The sequence below is a fragment of the Melopsittacus undulatus genome, chromosome 3 (genome assembly GCF_012275295.1).
Source record: "Melopsittacus undulatus isolate bMelUnd1 chromosome 3, bMelUnd1.mat.Z, whole genome shotgun sequence".
In the NCBI taxonomy this organism is placed as follows: domain Eukaryota; kingdom Metazoa; phylum Chordata; class Aves; order Psittaciformes; family Psittaculidae; genus Melopsittacus; species Melopsittacus undulatus.
In genome coordinates this window covers 98,711,034-98,733,124 of record NC_047529.1, presented here as the reverse complement: position 1 = coordinate 98,733,124, position 22,091 = coordinate 98,711,034, and the positions used below count along the sequence as shown (strand labels likewise).

General features: G+C 44.2%; 1 protein-coding gene across 1 annotated transcript; it reads right to left on the bottom strand.

Annotated features, from left to right (window-relative positions):
* Positions 1-41: 41 nt before the first annotated feature.
* RSPH9 (radial spoke head component 9) lies at positions 42-19,372 on the bottom strand. The gene is made up of 5 exons (XM_034060872.1): positions 19,118-19,372; positions 18,717-18,879; positions 18,010-18,139; positions 17,302-17,448; positions 42-305 (listed from the first exon to the last, which is right to left on the bottom strand). The coding sequence occupies exons 1-5, from the start codon at positions 19,342-19,344 to the stop codon at positions 145-147; spliced, it is 828 nt and encodes a 275-aa protein (XP_033916763.1). The 5' UTR covers positions 19,345-19,372; the 3' UTR covers positions 42-144.
* Between the last annotated feature and the right edge of the window lie 2,719 nt (positions 19,373-22,091).

The window sequence follows — 22,091 nt, the reverse complement described above, 5'->3', positions numbered from 1 at the left end:
AAAAGAATTGGGGCCAGAGTCCAAACACAGAAGAATCCTGCTTAAAGTGCAGAGGTTTCACGTATTTATTAGAACAAGCACTAAACAAAAATATCCTAAGTATAAAATCTAAATGTTCTTGAATCCTCACCCTGGACAGGAGAGTCACAGCATGAAGGGCAGATCCAAGTTCTTCTCACCATTGCCAAAGTAGATGTAGCCATACTGCTTGGTCATTGGGACGTGGTAGAAGGTCAGTCCGAGCCATAGCAGGCTCCGCAGTACCACCACGGTGCCTCCCTTCTCTAGCTGAACAGTCCAGGAGCCTGTGCGAGAGGATGAGTTAATGAGTTACTAGGAAGCAGGAAGAGGCAGTGGTGCTGGGGCAAGCTGTCTCTAAGCTGAGCAGAGGACTGCCATGGGTTCAGCCTCACCAGTTAACAGTTAACACCTGAAAGAAGGAAGCTGGGAGACCAGAAACCTTGATAACCTTTTTTCTTTTGTCAGTTCATCATTACATTTCCATATGTCTGCCTCTAGGTTCACACAGCAGCATATTCCCATGGCTATGATGGTAATGCCATATGCGTCACAGGAAGGGACCCCTGGAGCTCCTATCTTGTATACTCGAGCCCTAGTTGAAGCTACAGCTATTCTTGGCCACTTCTGAGTGGGCAGCAGTTACTCTAACAAGCTCTGTCACCTAGTCTAGCTAATAGCTATAGAGAGCCAAGACTAGCTACAGCAATCCTGCATAGGTATGAAATTTCTTCTTAAAATAAACTTGTAGCTTCAGTAGTGGGAAGAGAAAGAAGGCACTTTCCTGATCCAGGGAAGACTGGTTTCCCTGATGCAGCAATTGGGAAAGAGGAAGAAGAGAAAGCAGAAAGCAGGATATTTCCTATCTCAGAGAAATTTACAGAAGAGGTTAATTCTCTTCAGTCTTTCTTGGCTCCACCACTGGAGAGGATGTGCGTGGTAGGGGCAAAGGGATTAGTTTCTGCATTAATTTTGCTTTGGCTCTGAAGAGGATCTTCAGAGCCAGTGTAAAAATGCAATTTCTCCTGGATGCAAGGAGCTCTGAGCCACTGAGTATTTATTTTGCATCTGACATGACAGCCTGGGAACAATGCCGGAAGGGAGGGAAGGGGGCTGGAGTATCAGCTTGGATTCAATACCCTTGGAGGGCAAGGAGCTGCCAGGAGAGGAAAATGCCAGCTTCAGCACCAAATCAGTAATGCCTAGAGGCTGCATTGTAGAGAAGGTTCCTGCTGAATCTCTATCTTGAGGCAAAAGCCATAGGCACAAATTAAAAGGAAATTTAAAAAAAGGCAGTTGGAGCTGTGAGGCTACTACTGGCCTGGATTCAAGTCAGCCTATCTGCACCCTGAGCCAGAATCTGCCAGTTCCAGAGTAAGCAGAAGGCCCGTAATGTGTTGGGCCAGTTATCCAGTATTCATCTTGTAGATAATTTTAGGCTCATCAATTTATGCTCTGACTCATGCTTACTCATGTCATGGTTAGCCTGGGGAAGGACTTCTGTGATTGCTGTCAGCTGCCAGTCCTCCCCCTCACTTCCGACTCATGGCCAATTTTACTCACATCCGACAAAGGACTGAAGAAGTTTCACCACAAGTTCCTACTACAAGTCTCTGCAGAACATGGCCCAAGGGTTGACTGCAGCTCCTGCAGCTCTCTGGTCTGCCTGCAGCTGTGAGGGAGCACAGGTTGCTTGGTTTGCCTGGCAGCCAGGAGGCAGCAGCTAGCTGGGCAGTTGGTGTTGGGGGTAACTCTGGGCTCTTGCACACTCACAGTACACGTAGTTTCTTATGCAGTTCATGGCAAACTACAGTAGTTGAGGGCTTGAAGGAGGGGAAACGTGTATGTAGTGACTGCAGAATCAGAAAGAAACACAATTCTAAGCCCTGTAAAACCAAGTGTCACAAGTTGTGCTGCTCACCTGTTTCCTATATTTTCTCCTTGTATTTCCATACTTTTCAGAAGTTTGTTGGACAGCATTGTTTGCCCTGTCTCCTTCAGCAGCATGTTCCACAGCTTTGTTATACCATAGCATAAATCCTATGTCATCTTTATCTGTTACCTCTCAAAGTACCCTCTTCAGTTATGTGCAAATGTGGAACTAAATGGATAGCAAGAATGCCTGCCTTCTGTGACAGTCACTGAGCTGCCAAACCGACTCTGGCTGCAGGACACAAATACAAAAGAGACATTCACAGTCTTTAAAAACTCAGGAGATTTCTGCACTGGAAAGCTTACTTCTGACTCACTCAGCTCCATGTTTCCACTAAAGACAAACAGCTGAAATCACAGTAAAGCAATGCACTACTTAATACAGGGCAGGACCAGTACAGGTGTGTGCCATCTTTTCAGCTTCCTTGCACTCCTGTAACATTCTAGTTAAAACAAGAGCTAGTGTCTTCACAAGCAGTGGTTTCACATACAAGGCAACCTCAGTCTTCCATGCAGTCTCTCCATTGCCTCTCCTGGACACAAACTGGATCGGATCTATGTCACACCTGAGTAAAAACACATGCTATGTTTCAGCCAGTGGCATTAAAAATTCTGATCTATTGGGTTTCCGACAAAATCTGCATGTTCTTAAGAAACTTCATTACCTTGATAGCATGGCAACCCAGATGAAGAATACTTCACTACATGGCAGATCATCCAGTGGCTGAAGCACTACAGCCATCTGCTGTCAAAGGACAAGCTTTCAAACAGTTTTTTGAGCTTTGCCTCCACAAGTTTTCAGTATTCGCTTAGTGGCAGTAGCTAGACTGTGCACGGGGCTGTTGAGCAACAAGTGGCAAGCACATAGGTCTGAATGCAATTGTGACAAATAACTTTTTCCATTTCTCCTTTGAACACTGAACTGGCTTTGCTTTAAGTGCATGGTTCTTTCAGCTTGAGCTTGCAAAGTTATCTGCATGCCCTTCATCCAAATACTACTGGGTCTTGCTACAGCTTTACACATTGGCTTGCAGAGGGGGAGACTGTAAACTTTTGGAAGAGTTTCTCTGACAGAAAGATAATGGAATGAGGAACTCTCATTGTCTGTTAGGACCAGTCCTCCAAGAAGCAAGTCTGTCAAGAACTGGACTGTGTCTTGCCTTGTTGGGTGGCAAAAGCCTGTAGGGATTATCTAGTTTGCTAATGCCTCATGACATACTGAAAGCATCCAACAGCCTGGGTACACATGATAGCATGTATATTTATGTTCATGTACACAGATGAACCCTCTGCCCCAACGTATTTACAAAGCACATAAGGAAATGCCTGGACCATGGCAAGTGGGAAAGGTGGGAGGGAAAGCAGGGATATCAATGCTCTCAGGAACTGTAACTGGATTCAGACTTTTTTGTTGGACAAATTTGCAGAGAGGGTAGAGAAAATCAAGTTCAACTTGACTGAATCCCCATACCTATGCTCTGGCACAATAGCGTACACTGATCCATGACCTCCTCAGAACATGTACCCAATGTCACACGGGCTTATCAATCTCTGTGGAGTACTCAGCAGCAGTTGACTGCTGATCAAAGGAACTTCCCATGCACCTTCACACCTGGCAGAAGTGGACAGATGTAATTGAAGACAGCTCCATTCACTTTTATGCCAGATCTCTGAAGGCTGTGATGTGCAGCTGCTTCATTTCCCTACAGCCTGTCTAAGCTGCAGACTCTCAAAGGGCTCAAATTTATAAATGTGAGATGTTTGGGGGATACTAAGTTGTTATAGTTTCAAGTTCTTCTCTGAGCCTTGATTCTCCATCTAATTCTATGCAAATATAGACAATAAAGTTTTGCTGGTGCTGCATAAGTATTCCTGTGAACTGAGGGCAAAACAAGCACGTTACTTCAGGGCAATCCCAACTGGACTGACACAACATGGGTTGAGGATAGGAAAGAATATTAAGAAACCACCTGGAACTATAATGTCATTTTTCACACAGATCCTGTTCGCAGCCAGAATGATGATTAGCCATAGAGCTGCTCTTTATTCTGCAGGGCCAAACAGCAGCAGCAGCAGTACCACCTTTACTAACCAAATCACTGGGCACATTTCTCTAACCCAGCTATGATAAGTGATTTATTCATGTCCTGGGTTCAGCAGTAGCAGTCATTTTTCTCCTTCTTAGTAGCTGGCGCAGTGCTGTCGTTTTGACTTTCAGCCTGGGAACAGCGCTGACAACACCGATGTTTTTAGTTGTTGCTCAGTAATGTTTACTCTGATCAAGGACTTTGTGAGTCTCATGCTCTGCCAGGGAGCCGGGAAGAAGCAGAGACAGGACACCTGACCCAAACTAGCCAAAGGGTATTCCATACCACAGCACGTCATGCCCAGTATATAAACTGGGGGCAGTTATGCAGAAGGGCTAGATCACTGCTCGGTCGGGCTGGGTATCACTCAGCGGGTGGTGAGCAGTTGTATTCTCTTCCCTTGTTATTTCCCTTATCATTATTATTATTGGTGGTAGCAGTACTGGTTTTGTGTTGTACCTTAGTTACTGGACTGTTCTTATCTCAACCCGTGGGAGTTACATTCTTTCCATTCTCCTCCCCATCCCTCCGGGAATGGGGAGAGGAAGGGGGGGAAGTAACGGCTGTGTGGTTCTGGGTTGCTAGCTGGGTTTAAACCACAGTTCAGTGCGCTTTTCCAGACTAGACTTCTGCAATATACAAAACCAATTCAGAAACTGCACTTGATACACAATGCTGGTGTCTGCCTTCTTAGAAGATATCACATTACAGTTCTGGAACTTGTCTGCTTTTCTTAGTCCTTTAAAATAAGAAATTAAGAGTCCATTATCTCAATACTTATTTTCAGAGAAATACAGAACAGTTTGGGTTGGAAGGGACCATAAAGCTGACCCAATTCCAACCCCCTGCCACAGGAAGAGACACCTTCCACTAGACCAGGTTCTCAAAGTCCTGCCCAACCTGCTCTTGAACACTGCTAGGGATGGGGCAACCACAGCTTCTCTGGGCAACCTGTGCCTCACCATGCTCAGAATAAAGAATTTCTTCCTAATGTCTAACCTAAATGTACCCTAATTTTTTCTATACCTCACCATGTTAGCAGTATTTGAGGAAATGGTATATATTAAAAAAAAAACAAACAATATTTGAGCTCATGTATGGAGAAAGTTGTTCTCCTTAAAAGATCCAAGACAAGTGTATTCTCTTCCATCACAGCTCAAATTTCACAATCTTCAAACACGATACTTTTTAAGGCCCACCTTTCTTGTAGGAGTTTGAAATAATGATGTTATAAATCATTCCAAAAGTACTTTAATCAGCAGCTAATGAACAGTATGAAATAATAGCTTAAAATTAATAAGCCGTCTTTCCTCCTTCAAAAGAAAGTCTTAGAAATGCATTTAACAATACAATTTAAAAAGGGATGAGGAGAATTGAGAATTACTAATTATGAAAATTAAAAGCTTTTATCTTCTTTTATTTTTAAAGAACCTTCCCTGCTATTGCAAATGGTTCTTGGAGTAAAATCATTGCATAGGTAGCTGTAGGTCTGTATTACTATAAAAATGTAGAAGCAGGATGCTGGGCTCAAATTCTTGCTAAGACTGGCTCAGAATACCCATGCCAGTCCCTGTGCTTGTCATTGCCCTTGTGTCAGATAACAGGTCTCTTACTGGGAGGATGGGAAGCTGTAAGAAAGCATCATCAGTCTGTGAGGTACTGTGAGGTACCAAGACTCCTAGATAAAAGTCATTAGGAAAAACATTATTATTACTTGCATTAGAGGGAATAAATGTAGAACTCAAAGAGAGCGAGTAAAAGCTGGCTTTCCTAGAGTTAAAAACTGATTTTAACTTGCATCTGCGTGTGAGCTGTAGCCTATATTGTCTGTAAATCAGGCAGCAGAGTTAACTTCGCAATCATGCAAAGTCGCTGAGGTGCAGGGAACTGGAGGTCATTGCTCTCACGCTGGAGATTTCTAACAGTAACACTGCTCTGGTGAGGTTTCCATTCTTCAAAATATATTTTTTTAAGAGCAAGTTAATTCTTAAGCTGCACCCAGCAAACCTAAGGAAGCCAAGCACTGTCTGTGCTGAAACCATTGCCTGTTGCTGCTCCAGAAGGGAAGGGAGGGAGCTGCTGTGTGGGAGGAAAGAGCATGGGAAAAATATCCGCTGGATGAAAATCTGGAGCTTCCTATTCCCTCTTTGGATCAGGCTGCAACCTCCACCCCTCCAAACACAGGCAGGAATTCTGAGGAGTTCCTTACATCTTTCCCCAAACAAGAAAGTGCTTTGAAGATCCTGATGCTCACCCAGTGTTAAACCACTGCCTTTTTTATGGCCCTTCAACAGCTGCCAGGACACCAGGGCTGAATTTCAAAAGTCAACCTCCTTCTCAGCTTCTTCTTCCTTTCCAGTCGCCAATAGAAATCCCTGTCTCATCCCCCATGTCTGTCTCAGCTACGGGCTGAATCTTGTAATCCACAGAGGCAAGAGGGTGCGTGAGATGTTAGCTTTTAAACAAAAGCCTTTTAAGAGGGCTGTTTGCAGAAGAACTTTCCTGCTATAACTGGTCCACTTTCAGTATGACCTCTCATAACATTGCAGCTTTGGAGGTGATTCAGCAATGCCTCATTTCAGTGCAAGCTTGAGAAGAAACAGCTTTAAGAGCTAGACAGCCTGATAGAGAGGCTCCATGTCACAAATGCTCACAGAGGGTCATAAAAGTGACATTATCAATTCCTCTTCAAAGGAGGAAATGTCTCAAGGGAAAAGCAGCTACAGCATGGTTGCACTTACCATTAACACAGTATGCTGCCACAAGAGCACGTTATAACATATCTTGCTGCAGTCAGTCCTGAGAGAGAGTGAAGTATGGAGTAATAGGACAAATATTAACACTCAGAGAGGGGCAACGTAACCATTTCCCTTTGCAAAAGCAGCCACTGCTTGGCTGCCTGACCCCAAGCACTTAGCTCTGACAAAGCTACACTACACCCATGGGATTTAGCTTCTATTTGCCTCCAACGGAAAACCCTACACTGGGAAGAGTTTCCTACTTCTAATTTGCTGTCTGTAGGGAACAAAGACAAATTGCAAAGCACAGCAGCTGTAAGGAAAGGCCACTGTGCTTTGGCTCTCAACAAATTTCGACACACGGACATTTCAAACACAGCCTACCAGCCATAAGGACACATCCATTCTTATGTGGGGCTCAAACTCCTTTATGCCACTTACTGGCTGCAAACTAAATCTCTTTCATTTGCTTGACACACCACCTGCACCCCATATGTTAACACTGCTGTCAATATTGCCAATTCCCCATATAACTATTTAATAATAATTAAATAAAAACACAGACTGGTTGCAGGTTCAGTACTGTTTTAAAAAGCCTCCAGAGCCAGGAAAGCACAGCTTACAAACAGTCAGATGCTGCCAAGCGGCTCTTGCTTGGTCCTAAAGCCTGCCACATCTTTGCCACACAAATACAACCGTGCCCAAAACTCAAAGTAAAATGATCTTGCTTCAGAGGTTTTTTCTCTCCATTATTTTCTGCCACTGGGGACACCTCTGCAGCAGAAATAATTAAGACAGGCCTGGGCCTTCTGTTTACACACAAAGTACCTGCATCCTGCTGACAAGGAAGACTCAGTACTGGGTGAAATTTGGGCCATACTCAGACATCTGACAATAGTGCTGCTTAATCCAGTTGAAACAGCCTCTGTCTTCAAACCCTTATTCCCCTCCCTCATCACTCTTCCATCATAGAGACCACAAAAGTGTTTATTTACTGCTCAGTGAACCAGGTCAGGGAAATGATCTGGCTGAAAAATAGTCTAGCCAAAAATAAAGTTATTTTTCCAGCTGAAATCTGGCTGCACAGCCAGCAATGCCAACACAAAAGAATGGACAATACACAGACATAAATGAGCAGCAGAGGATGGTAAGGACTGAAAACGCCAGCACAGAAGTAATACACATTAAATTATAGCCTCCTCCAGTTAGTTTGCTCTTTAGTCGTAAATTCACCTGATAATTAGAATAAAGCTATAATCGTTTTTAGTTTTTGTTGTTGTTGTTAAGATGCAGACTTTGCATGGAAAGCATCCAGAAGATTTGGTACAGGGCTGTGCACTGGAGGAATCAGCAAGACAATATGCAATGAGAACTTAGGAGGAGTAGGAAAAACTGATTTAAATCCCTGCCATCTAGATTCTGACAGCTATAGTACAGACCATTGTATTTAGGGTCTTCTGTAGTATGTTTGGAAATCTCTCAGAGTGGCAATGCACCCTCCTTCCAAAGCACAAGTTTATGCTGTATCTCATCACACTCCATATTTCTTGTTCAGCTGGTCGCTCTGGAAACGTTTTTGGAGCGTGCCACGAGTCACGTAGCATCTACCTGGGGAGCCCCTGCATTAATCCGTCACCTTCGTGGGCTCCTGTGAGCCCATTGGTTGGTAGGAAGAAAAAGAAGGAGTCTCTCGCTCCTCCCTGCTCTGAATGAAAGACGCTTCCTCTAAGTCTTGCTACAGGATTTCAGGCTCAATTCAGCTTCTTTGGGTCTTTTGTTACCAAACAAATGTGATGTCTTTGAAAGAAAGATTAACAGCTTGATGAAAGGATGCAAGGGACAGCTTTGTTCTAGCCTGCTTCCCCCTAGAGCTTTCGGTCACTGTCACTTTCTTACCCACGGGAGAATATCTGTCTGACTCTCACAGGAGATTATGACCACCTTGTAAGATTTTGCCTCTCCTGGTAACAAAGCACCGGCCACTTTGAGGAGGTGATAATGATGAACAGGGGCTGGATTAGGGGCAAAGAACCTCACATTGATCTCTGAATCCTGAGAGAACACAAAGCATTTGATGCTGGGATTCAAAACCCACCGAATACTTAGGGCACATCCAATTCACTCTCCTGCAGGAGGGGCCAGGCTACAACCCTGTCAGTTGCCCAGTTGTACTTCTTACCTTATCCTCAAATTAGCAGGATTAGTTAAAAGGGTTTAAGATGAGGAACAGATGACACAGATTATAAACTGTCCATGTTTTCATGCTAAATTAGGTATGAACCCCAAATTACCTGAAGAGTTTACCAGTTTCTGGGAAGCCTGTTCATTATCAACAGTTGTGTTGATAATGAAGCAAGTTCATACCACTAAAGATGGCCAAGCATTTTCCAATGCCTTGGGATAGCCTAACTGTCTCTGTACGGCACAACTGCCGTACAAATATACCCATAGATTAACTGTCCTTTTCCTTTTACACAGCCACATACCCCTTCAGGATGCAGAATTCCAATCCATATGATGCTTGTGTACAGTAAAACAAGTCAAAACCCACTGACTTCCTCCCTGCAAAAGTTCTATGGCAAAGGGGCAGCAAACAGCAGAGCAAAGCTGTATCTGCAGGGCTGGCACCAAAGCCAACTGCTGCACTCCTTATGTAGAGTCCCTTCAGAAATAGATCACTCCCAGCAAAAGCTGACCTCATTCCGACTTCAGTGACACACAGAGTGCCCTATGTTTTCCCCCACAGGTAACTTTTCATTTCCTAGAGAAAGGGTTAGGCAAAGGCTGACTGATGTGGTGATAAAACTACAACTTCTGGTTCTGAGGGGTTTTACCAGCATTTCCCATCAGTTCAGCAAGAAGTTCATCTTCTTTTCATGTCCAATGAATCAGGAGCTAAAATGGACACAGGGTAGGCCATAGTTTCTTTTACTAGGAGGACAGAACTTTAAGTACAATCCCTGGAAAGTTGCTACAAAGACTCTGCTTCTGTCCCCATTTTTTCACTGCAGAAGTCAGCTGAGCAAAGGACTACCACAGCTCTCAGATGATAGGCAGCTCTGCTCCAGTATAAACTCATCCAAGGCCTCTGTCTAAACAAGACCCCTGAGGTGATACAGACTTAGGACCCAAAAGCAGTGAATGTACTGCTTTATTATCCATAGACACAAAGCCCAAGGAAAACAGACTCCTTTCCAGAAATCAAGGCAGACCATGGACAGCCAGGCAAAAGCTATAATAGTAGCTGCCTCTGGAGCCCTCCTGCAGTGCTGCCATGTGAGAGGTTCCAATCTGATCTTGAACTCCTGAGCTGGCAGCACCCCAGCTTGGAGAGACAACATCTTGTCTTGCTCCAGGCAACTCTCTTGGGTCATTGCAGGAGTGGCCTTAAGAGCTTCTAACAGTTCCCCAGCCCACACATCACTAGCAACAATGAAGAGCGTGTCTACTTTTGAAGGATGTGAAAGACATGTTTATGTATTTGTGTATGTCCATTGCATGCCTGTGATCTCTAAGGGTGACAAGAAAACTATCGAAAAGCCCAGTGACCATTCCAATAATAGCCTAAGCTTGGAAGGGACAGACTAGCTTCTCCATACCTACAGTTCAGGAGGTCAGCATACCACACACAGTCTGGAAACTCAGGCCATAGCTTCTCCTCGATTTGATGCTGCTCTTCGTGCTTCCTCATTTTACTTCTCTGTGGCTTCCTTTTCTATGCTCAGCACTGACAATGCTGGCACTAGAGTGCGCCCTGCTGGAAGGCAGCAGCTACGGCCATTCTAGGATTGTTTCTAAGGATAGCCGACTTCAGTTTTAACAAGAAATTCAGGTACCGATGCTGGAACTAATAACCCACTGAGACAGCTGCTGGGTTCGAGTCTCGTAATTGAAAGCTGACTGTTCTGGTGCACAGTAATCTGTTTTACTCCTTCTGTACCACTGTTATAAAGCTTATTTGTCAAAATCACTTGTATAAGTGGCAAGTAACTCTATGGGATAACGTAGCTCAGTTTCACAGATTCACTGAGCCCAAAGATTACCTCTTCTAACCAGGAATAAGACAGCTGTGAGCCACATGAGATATTTCGGTCTACATTCTGGCTACCTCTTTTTTTCCTTGCTAACACGAAGCAGTGCCCTCTCATTCATTATGGGTCTTTTAGTTTGGATTTCAGTGAGACAGCTTGAAAAGCCTTGTCCCCGTGTGGCTCTTGGCAGGCCAAGAAGTAAAGTGCTCTTGCTCTCAGCTTTCACAGAGCTGGGGAGGTGCTGCTTATTGTTAAGCATTGAAAAGGGAGGGCTCAGGTCACATCTGTGAAATGTTAGCGGAGAAGGGAGGCTGGGTGAAAGTAGGTGGCCAGCACACCATAGCACTTTGCTGGATTTTGCAAGACCACTGGGGAGATAGGCAGCCATTTGTCTTAGAGCCCTGATAACGGGCAGACTTGCTCTCTGCTGGCTAGCTGAGGGTTGTAAATACCTCTGCAGACACAGACTCTTCAAATGCTGTAGACGAGGCTGATAGGGGATTAATCGCCTGGAGGTGGGGTCAAAAGGGAGTTAATTAGCTGTGCTAATGCATGGAGATAAAGCAGGTTCCTGCCTCCTCACCTTCTTCCTTCCAGCACCTGGGTTTTTGGGCAGCCAAGATGGGTCAACCAAAACGGCTCTTGAGAGCAACCAAAGGAAACTATCTCTCACTTAGAAATGCAACCTCTCCATCTTCAAAGACACATTAAGCACCAGCTTTTGCTAAACCGATAAAGAGTGTGCTAATGAAGCTCAGAGGACAGGAGGTTAGTGTTCTAACCCAGGCTACTGTTCAACAAGTTTACAAAATAATGCCAAAAGTATTCAACCAAGGAAATAGCCACACATCCCTTTGCCTGTAATGCTGTATAAGGAATGCTCCAAATGCACTTTGGGGTGAAGAAATAGAGCTACAGACTGAGTGGCTGTCACTCCCTCCACAGTCAAAATGGTAAAGAAACTGAAATGCTCTTCTGTCTAGGTACTATAGCTGAATCTTGAAACAGCAAGTAGACAACTCACTATGATTCACCCTGCCACTTTATACATATTTAGAATAATATTATAAAGTCTCCACCAGCATTACAGTCAGCAATTACATCTGAAAGGTCTCAGCTCCTCAGTTTAGTGTCACAATGGACAGCGATAAGTCAAGAATCTTCTCAGTCCTCCTTTGAGCACCCATGCACCATAGTCCAGATAGCAAAGCCTGTGCTTAGAATCACTGTCTCAGGGACCCACTGTCACCTTTGTGTTATTGTCACTGACAACGAAGAAGCCCAAGATCACCCTCCATGGCTGTTGTCAAGTTTACAGCCAGGTGTACCAGGAAATCATCTGTTCTGGACTCCTACATACCACTGTCCATTAAACTGAAGTCAGTTACTCATGTCTTGGACTAACAACTTATATTTACATTTGGCTAAAACACAATTCCCAGGAAGACATCCAGCATGATGTTAAGATGCCAAGAGACACAGACCCTCCATTGCCCTTGCTAGGCTGGTAGTCATTTCACTGTTCAAATTTGTATGTAATTTTTCACTTTAGTTTTTCTAGCTATAATTTTCAGCTGCTGATTCCTGATATGCCTTTTTTCTCTGCTACACTAAATAGATCTTCAGTACCTAATACTTAAACCCCATGGAGTATTTATACAGTCATTCTGTTATTTTCTGCAAGATAAACAGATTGAACTGTTTATGTCTCTTACCAGCCCTTGAGTCATTTTGTGGCTCTTTTCTGCAACTGTCCAGTTTTGCAATGTGTAGTAATCCAGTTATGATTCCACTAGCAGTAGATGCAAGAGTAAAGTCACCTGTCTGTTCCTATTTGCTACACCCTTGTTTGTACATCTATAGATCAAATTAGCCTTCAAGTCTCAGGATCAGACTGAGAGCTGGTGTTCGGTGGGTTGTGTCTCAACTTCCTTTTTCAGCCATAGCTTCCAAAATACAATTCTTACATTGTAAATTTCCAGTCCCAGCTCTTAGATATGTGACTTTGTAAGTAGCTACATCAAAATGTGCTTTATTCAAGTAAACCCATTTTAGCAGATCTCTGTAGCCACCCTGCCCTTGTCATTATTTGTCTCTCCACCAATCCTCTACTTCCAGATCACTTAAAAACAGGTTGGAGAATATCAGTACTGGCACTGGTCCCAGCTAAAGCCCCCTCTGACCCCTTCCAGAAACACACTTGTTCAGTGATTTCTGAATCACAACTACTAATCAAGATAAATCATGGGGAATATTTCTGCAATGATGGGATTTATTAATGGTTAACATTGTAAGTATGTTTGTTACAAGTCTCCCAAGATGATGATTTCACAGAATCACAGAATCACAGGAGTAACTTACCTGGCTTTGCCATTTTCATTTTTTGACCCACAGTAAGGGTTGTCTAACTCCATCCTCCCTTAGCAAACAGTCTGAACACTATCTGAAACAGTATCTTATTTTCTTAATTTGAGTCATCTCTTAAATAAATAAATAAATAAATTATTGAGCATTTCTCCCCTTCCACATTCTTAGCAGCCTTTTTATCCTCACCACTTAATGCCAGTTTCCAGTACCATTGCTGGAAATATCAATGCTTTCTTTTCTTCTCATTATAGTTAGAAAAAAAAAAATCTCCTTACAGTTGTGATGGAATACTCCAGGATATCCCAGCTTCCTTTGTCATTTTTTACTCATTGCAAATTGCAATTTATATTAATCTTTGTTGTTGCCACTTTAATGCATTTCCTTTTATATTGATTTTTACATTCTTTAAAAATTTAAATTCTTTAAATTTAAATCCTACTCTCATTTAACAGTGAACTGTGATGGGCTTTCAACCAAAAGCAGCTATTTATTGACTGGGAGTCATGACTTTTGAATTAAGTCTTCTATATAAAACTTATTTCCACTCATATCTCTTCCTATCTACATTTTTCTTTTCCTTTGCCTAGGACACACCTCCACTCCTGCATCAGTTTTTAACAGTGCCCTGTTGGGGTCCCATATCTGTATATCAAAGTGATCTATCTGAGTCAGTAATCTGTAACAAATTTTCAGACTCAGGTTACTGCTTTACTGAACCACAGTTTGAAAGCTCAAAGAACTGAATCCTCCATCCCATTTACTTCCAAGCTTTCCATTCTACACTAGCACCTTAAGCTTTCTCCCATCCCCTTGCTTAATCCTTGCACATTGTATCATTGCCTCATCCAATACCATGGTCACAGTAAAACCATCCTTCCCTCTCCCTTTTCACTTTCCCTATCATGTCAATGCCTGACAAGTCACTATTATTTCATATCTACACAACATTAGGTCATCAAGTGAAAATGCTGTAGGCATGCTAAGAATTACTGCTATTTGCTTTGCCATTCTATTATCTGCAAGTGCATGTAAAACTGCCACAACTCTAGTTCCTCAAATGCTATCGCCCAGGGTGCTGAACTCCATGCAGCATCAAAGACCACACTGGCAATCTGCCAGGAGCTGAAAGGCTACATCTAATTGTGCATAAAGTTGAGCAGATTGTCTGCTTAGACTAGAGCAAACAAGCTTATCTTTAATGCAGACATATGGCAGCAAAACCTACAGATCCCATCATGCAACGTTCTGGCCAGCTGGCCATTTGGATCAGAATGAAGCATTACATGATCTGGTACTGTGGTGACAGAAGAGTATCGCAGTCAGTCCATGTTCAAAAACCACTCCATGTCCAAACTCAAATTCATGAGTTTGGCTCAAAAAGCTGAAGACTTTAAGGGGGATAAACTGAATTTGCTTTTGAGACAGGATTCACATTCTCCCACTTTTCTCTACAATCATTTTTTTAAATGTGGGGTTTTTAATAAAAGCTAAGTCACAGTCACTTGTCTCTGGGAGCTGAGACATCAAGAAAAAACAGACAGACTCACAGTATGATTAGGGGAGGAGCACCAACATATTCTGAACTCTTAAAGTGCACAGATAACCCAATAGACACACACACAGAATCTGGAACATGCAATCATGACAGGTACCACTGGTAAAGATAAGAGTGGCAGACAGTTTTGTTACAAAACTCCAGGTTTTCCAATCTTGCACTAAACTCTCTGCTTTTACCATCGTTTCCCTTATTCAGCCTGGATTTAACTTCCTTTCTTCCCACCTCTCAGCTGTCATATAAAATGTTCTCTCTGCCTCCAACTTTCCATTCTGTAAGACACCTCTGCTCTCCTATAATGACACACCATACATTTTATGACAGTTACCCCCTTGACAGCCGTCACAGAGGCTCAGTCTACAATTTATAAAGAAAACTATTCCAACAGAGTTGTTACTTTTAGACAAGTAAAGATTAGCCCTTAATCTCTCAGTCCTGTTCTTCAGGTCTTTTAAGGTGCTTTTAAGGAAATTCTAGCCAGTGCAGGCTAGAAGCATCACACAGATGTCACTCACCCCCCAGTCCACTTCATACGCATTTGTTGAGGACAGAGACAATTCTGACTTCAGTCACAGTTCTAGATACAACAGATCTGGGAATTCCTACATGCTTTGCTGATTCTGTAACCAGTTCATGTCTTACTTCCTTCACCTGACAAACTCATTCCATCAGTCTCAGGTCCAGTCCAAAAAAGAGCAGGACAAAGCAGCCAGAGCTGCATAGGCACCATGATGAATATACTTTGCCATTAAGAACTCTGCTTCCCTTGAGCTCAGTCTTTGAGAGGTAACTTTTTCAAGGAGGCTGAAATCTGCACTAACAACCACAGCCTCCCACGAAGGGTGCAAAGGTTCACAGTAACACAGACCTCAGGTTGCCTGAGGGAAGACAAACACAATAATGGCACAGCTGAGCCCCATTTTCTATCTGCCACAGGGTAAAATACAGCTATAAGTCAAATTTGATTTAAAGACTTCAACAAAACCACCATCTTCATGTGTAACACACAGCATGACCTGCCAGTTGCCTGGTCCCTTGAACTAAATGTGAAACACTGCAGAATAATATCTGTAATCTTTCAAAGGTGCCAGTCTCCATCATAGCTGAAGGTGGCTAAAACCACCTCTGTGATGCAAATCAGCCTTCAGATACTTAGCCCTTGGTGCCTGTATTCTAGTAGAAACAGAAAGCACCACAGATTCATCTCCTGCTGCAGTGGCTCTGTAGTTTCAGGCCGCACAAAACCAAAAATCTCTCTACCACAAACCCTAGGAAAAAAGGGAGAGAGAGGGAAATACAGACCATAGCAATACCTGAATTATGGTAAGAAACTGCAGCTAAAGTTTTCTTAGGAGTTAACTAGTACCTAATCCCCCTTGCAATACTCATTTTTTGAGAGAAAAGGGCCAGCTGATTGAGCCAATGTATGTAAAACTGTGCAGTCTCTCCAGATTGCACCTCTGAAAAATGACTGCCACAAGGACATTCCCACTAAGTTGAACAATGGTTTAGATTTTCTTGCTGTTTATGCTCTGAACAGTCAAAAATGTTCAAAATGCAGTTAGAAGCTCACTAGGTTCAGTCTTAGTTCCTTTTTTTTTTGCCAAAGGAAAGACTGGAATATATATATATATATACACATATATATATATGTAAAGTCTGAGAAGCTATTTACAGCACTTGCAATGCACTGTCCTTTCAGCCAATTCCATCTGGCACAGGTCACCTACTATCCTATCTTGCTACTTCAGGATAGGAAAGAAACAGCAAAGCTAAGTTCTGACTGTGTCCCAAGAATCTTTCTAGACAGCAGAATGTGAAAACACTTGGCCCAATTAAAAAAGAAAATTTAAAAAATAGAGCAAATCAGCAAAAAGCAGTTAAAAGCAAATAACAACTTGTTCCCATCTCTTTAGAGAAAGATTCTGCCAGAGATATCCCTAGAGGAGGCTTTAAATATATTTAACAGTTGTCCAGCAGAACAGTGCAGATGTGAACTGAAGATACATTCCAGTATGCACATCTTTCTTTCTCCTGCCATGGTGAGTAATCCTGCTAAAGTACAGATTATTCCACACTGCAGCATTTCTATCAGAATTTATCAAAGGAACTTTTGAATTCAGCCTCTCAAAGATATCAGTTTAGTGTTAATGAGAGCCCATTTAGATAAAGAACAGGAATAGTGGGGTGGGACAAGAGGTGTGAATTACTTCAAACCATATAAATTCCCTCTATCAGTGGTGGAGTTCTCCCCAGAGGAACACCAGCTACCACAGGCTTTATGGAAGTGAGGCCAGAATATGGCATTCAGGCAGAAGGAATAACTGCTGGTGTGGTCAGACCTGTGGAAAGGATGTGACAGCCATGGTACGCTTACATCTTACCATCGTAAGCCTTTATAATTACTTAAAAAAGGAAATAAATACAATATGTAGTAAAGGATAAAGTTCCCTTACAGATTTGCATAAGCAAATATCAACTCTACAGTAACCCACACCTTGTTGCCTTGGCATTTCCCAGACTACCCAGACTGCCTTTCATTTCATTGTACCTGTAGATTCTGCTACCTTTACCTTGTGGGACATCATGCTCCAGAGAGTCTAGAAAGTCAGTGGATGGGTCCAGATTAGCCTTTTCCAGCAGAGTTTTATTCTTCAGGTTAACAGGCTCAGTAAAATGGAAATAGGAACTTAATTTTTTTGCCTCTGCGAAAGAAAGACCTGCAAACAGCCATTGGTGATCATTAATACAGCAAGCTAGGCTAACATTCACTGTATCATCAAATACCATATTGTTTCTCTAACACCCACAGCATAGGACAGAATCACAATCTTTCTTCAGTGGACTCCACAGAAGATGAAAGGCTTGCCAGAAACAAGGCAGCAGCACTCCCTGATACTGTGCATTGCAGACCATGCTAACTACAGCTCAGAGAAGCAATGGACACTGAATTAAGACCAACCCTCTGTGCCCATTTGCTTGCATCCTATATCTAGATGGAGAATTCACTGCAGCTATAATTGCTAAACACCGACATAAACTATACACAGACAAATGGAACTACAGGTTTAATGACTCAGAGACATTACTAACTCTCCTCCCACCTTCCAGAGTTGAATCATGCACCTGAATATTAGTGGCATTGAATTCTCTCCTCCCGTACATCTTACCCAAGGTAAAAATAAACCTGAAATCAAAACATCAACTAGAGAAAGTCATCTTAATTTACAGCCTTTATGATCAAAGTACAGTTGATCCTGATAAAGAAAATGGGACTTTACCTTCAAAGTTTCTGTTTTCATGCACAGACCCAAGAGGAGTCTTCACAAATGCCCCCCGGGGGATGATACCAACTGCTCTGTCTATCTGTTCTATTGTAGCCACAAGGCGGACCTCCTCCTTGATCGAGGTCTTTAAAGGAAAATAGGCAAATTTTAAAGGCAAGGACTAGCCTTGTTGTCATTTCTGAAAATAAACTCGAGGTGACAGTAGAAACCACAACTCACTCATCAGCTTGGAGCCCAAGGGCACTAAGAGTAGGACCTCAAACTGGACATTCTTCTCATGAGATGACAGCAAATGTGGCTAGGAGCAGACAGTCGAGACCCACCAGAGGGCTGCCTATCCCTCCCTCCATCCTTTCCTCTCTCTCAATTAAGCTACTTACAACTTCTCTATTCATTTATAAATAATGGTGCCTGCATTCCTATTAAAGCTTCAGAAACTGCAGTGAGAACCTGTACCAGTTGTGCATAATAAAACATAAGGGAGATACAGTATTTCTGAGCCATGTCTTAACTCCAGGAGTAACTGAAATAAGAGTTCAATCAAGAAGCTGTTGCTACACAATGACAGGAAAGAGAAAATTGGGTATATTTTGCCTAAGCTCAGGCTGGTTATTACAAACAAGGAGGAGGAGCCACCACCTGTCCAGTGTGAGGGGTACAACTTTAACAAAGACAGTTCAGAAGTGTTTTGCTGTATTTACCTCCTTATCACCTTCAATCAACTTCTCAGCATCTTCTGCGTTTATCTCAGTGAACTCATACGCAAAAGAAGGATCTCCCTGGAAGCGGCCCGTCAGCTGCTCAGCCTGCGTAATCATCTCCTTCGTCACTGGTGGCAGGAGGCTCCATTCCACGCAGTTCAAGCTGCAGCGCAAGCATGACACAGGCGTGAGCTCGCGGGAGAACCCGGATTAATGCAACCTTGCCAGGCCCCTCAGGGAACAGCGAAGCCCCTTCCAGGGGAGCTGGGCAGCCTGCCCTAGCTCCCAGTCCCCTCTCTTCTCCCACAGCTCCCAGACCGGCCCCCCCGGCCCCCCCCTCTCCCAGGGAGCTGCTCGTCCCCTGCACGGAGCCGCGGTGAGGCCCGGCCCGACCTCCGCACCTGTAGAGGCGGCTGCGGGGCGCGGCGCGGTCGGGGCCCAGCCCCTCGGCGATGTAGTAGGTGCCGCGCACGCCCTGGATGCAGCCCCAGAACCAGACCCGATCGAAGCGGTAGTCGCGCTGTAGGAGCAGCAGCGAGGACCCCAGCACCGCCCGCTTCTCCGGGCTCAGCCCCGCGCCGCCGCCGGCCGTCAGCTCCAGCGCGGCGGGCAGCGACGCCGCGTCCATGGCGGCCCCGCGTCGCCGTTGCCGGGCAACCGTCGGCAGGGCTGGCAGGCTAGGGTCAAAGGTGAGGACGTGCTTCCGTTGCAGGAACGGTCCCAAGGCGTCCGTCAAAGTCAGCGCCCTGCAGAGGCCGGGGGGAGCGGCGGTGCCATGGCAACGGCGGGTCCCGCCTCTCCACTGCCATGGAAGCGGTGCCGCTGGGCGCAGGCCGACAATGGCGAGCGCTCGTAGCCGCCTCTGTGCCCGCTGGACGGCCGGTGCCGCGCCTTCCATCAGCTGGGGCTGAGGACCTGAGGAGGGCGGTCATGGAATCATAGAACAGTTTAGTTTCGGAAAGACCTTCACAGATCAAGTCCAACTGTTACCGCAGGATTGCCAAGGCCACCATGAAACCATGTCACTCCAGACCCTTCACCAGCTTTGTTGCCCTTCTCTGGACCCGCTCCAGCACCTTAATGTCTCTCTTGTAGTGAGGGGCCCAGAACTGAGCACAGGATTCGAGGTGCAGCCTCACCAGTGCCCAGCACAGGGAGATGATCTCTTACCTGGTCCTGTTGGCCACACTATATCTGATACAGGCCAGGATGCCATTGGCCTTCTTGGCTGCCTGGGCACAAGAAGCTCATGCTCAGCTCCGACAGTCAGCACCCCCAGGTCGTTTTCTCTGAACAGCTTTCCAGCTACTCTTCCCCAAGCCTGGAGCGTTGCATGGGATTGTGTTCCAAGCGCAGGACCTGGCACTTTACCTTATTGAACCTCTTACCATTGGCCACAGCCTGTCCAGATCCCTCTGCAGAGCCTTCCTACCCTTCAGCAGATCAACACTCCCACCCAATTTGGTGTCGTCCACACATTCACTGAGGGTGCCCTCAATCCCCTTATCCACATCATCAGTGAAGATGTTAAACAACACCAGCCCCAATACCAAGCCCTGGGGGACACCACTAGTGTCCAGTCACCAATCAGATGTGACACCATTTCCCACCACTCTGGGCTTGGCCATCCAGCCTGTTTTTAACACAGGGAAGAATCCAGCTATCTAGGCCATGAGCAGCCAGTTTCTCCAGGAGAATGCTGTGGGAGACAGTGTCAAATGCTTTACTGAAGTCCAAACAATGTCCTCAGTCTTTGCCTCATCAGTGGGGTGAGTCAGGTTTATCATAGAAGGAGATCAGGTTGGTCAAGCAGGTCACAGCGAGGAGACTGTGCACTATCTGCGAGGCTGCCATGGCCTTCCTCTAGAACCACAAAGGAGAGCTGGAGATGCCCTGGAGAGCTCACAGACAGATCTATCTGGCTGTTAAGCTAACCCTGTCAGGAGCCCCAGAGACACTGACAAAGGAATGCAGTTAGAGGCAGATGACCTGCATAGGTGTTCCTCAATTTCAAGAGGCCTCAACCCAAAGGTAAGTCCAAAAAACAGGAGGGCATACAAATGTATTGCACCTTAGCTGGAATACCAGAAACAGCTCCACTTTCCTCGTTTCTTGAACAACAGGGGAAAAAGAAAGAAACAAACACCTTTGAATCTCATTACTTAGTGTCATTTTTACGGATCTTATTTAGCTCATGTACACCTATAAATAAATTGCTTATTTATGAATGACTGTATTTGATCACTCTTTGGGGGCTCATTTTGCTGAATCACATAAAGACAAATACCCATGAAACATCTCCTGCCCTAAAATCTTGCAATCTGGCTTAAGACAAAATGCAATAAATAAATAATGATATTGTTGAATTTCTGTTCAACATCTTCAGGAAGTCAAGCTTTGTACGTGTGCATTATATAAATAAATGTCTATGCACTTAGATTTAAATCCATTGCCATGTCATAAATTCTTGCTTTTCTTTTTCATCCATTTCCTGTTCATTTCTAAGGAAAACACTGATTGTGGGACTGCTGCCTGTAATAGTCATCACCCACTTGTCTGTCAAGTGAGGTGTTTCACAAGCTGTGCAGCCCACAACCTGACCCTTTAGATTTACTTACACCACACAAAAAGCAACTCAGATTCTTGAAGGTTAACCACCTCCCTGTGACATGAATCAGGCAGAACATGCAGGAGTAACTGCAAACATTTTGTTCTCATTGTCACGTATCATCTTGCCGTAGTCTGATTTGCTGTATGGGAGTAGGAATTTTCAGGCTTTGTAAACTCATTTGATCACTGATGTCTCTAGAACTGTGTGTCAATATTTTCTATTATGGCTATTATTGAGCTAAAAAACTGCAAGTAGAACTCCAAGCCAAACTCATATGAGTCAGAGGCAACTTGAGACCCTAATGAATTTCTGCCACTGTCAAAACCTGCTGGATTCAAACCAGATGCTAACAGCTGAGAGGCTCTTTAACCTGTTATGGAGCTTCTAAGCCACCCAGTCTCCAGTCTTTGCCTGTCCTGACTGAAGATAATCAAAAAGGAAATCTATAGCTTAAGGAAATTCTTCCTGGTTCAGTAAAGTCTGGTGGGTAACTGTACTCCGCTTTGCTTTGTCTTGACCCCAATTACTAAACACTGATAAGGATCGGGAAGTAAGTGGTTGCATTATTTAACAAATGAAAGGTCAAAAGTGCTGCTATTCAACAAGGTCAAAGGTTACCATCACTGTTATTAAACAGTTTGAAAGCAGTTTCTCCCATCGATTGCAATTCTAGGCTCAAACAAGGAGAGCCTCAGCAATCGGCATGCCAGGAGCAAAGAGAGGCACCAGGCATCTATAGCCAGCTGCTGGCCAGGAGGCATTTC

What these genes read in the sequence shown, in the direction of transcription:
- RSPH9 (XM_034060872.1), bottom strand. Translation starts at nt 19,344, where the DNA reads ATGGACGCGGCGTCGCTGCCCGCCGCGCTGGAGCTGACGGCCGGCGGC. An exon ending in TGATTGAAGGTGATAAGGAG is followed by an intron (nt 18,140 to 18,716) that starts GTAAATACAGCA and finishes TTTCCTTTAAAG; the next exon opens with ACCTCGATCAAGGAGGAGGT. An exon ending in GGAGCATGATGTCCCACAAG is followed by an intron (nt 306 to 17,301) that starts GTAAAGGTAGCA and finishes CCTCTCGCACAG; the next exon opens with GCTCCTGGACTGTTCAGCTA.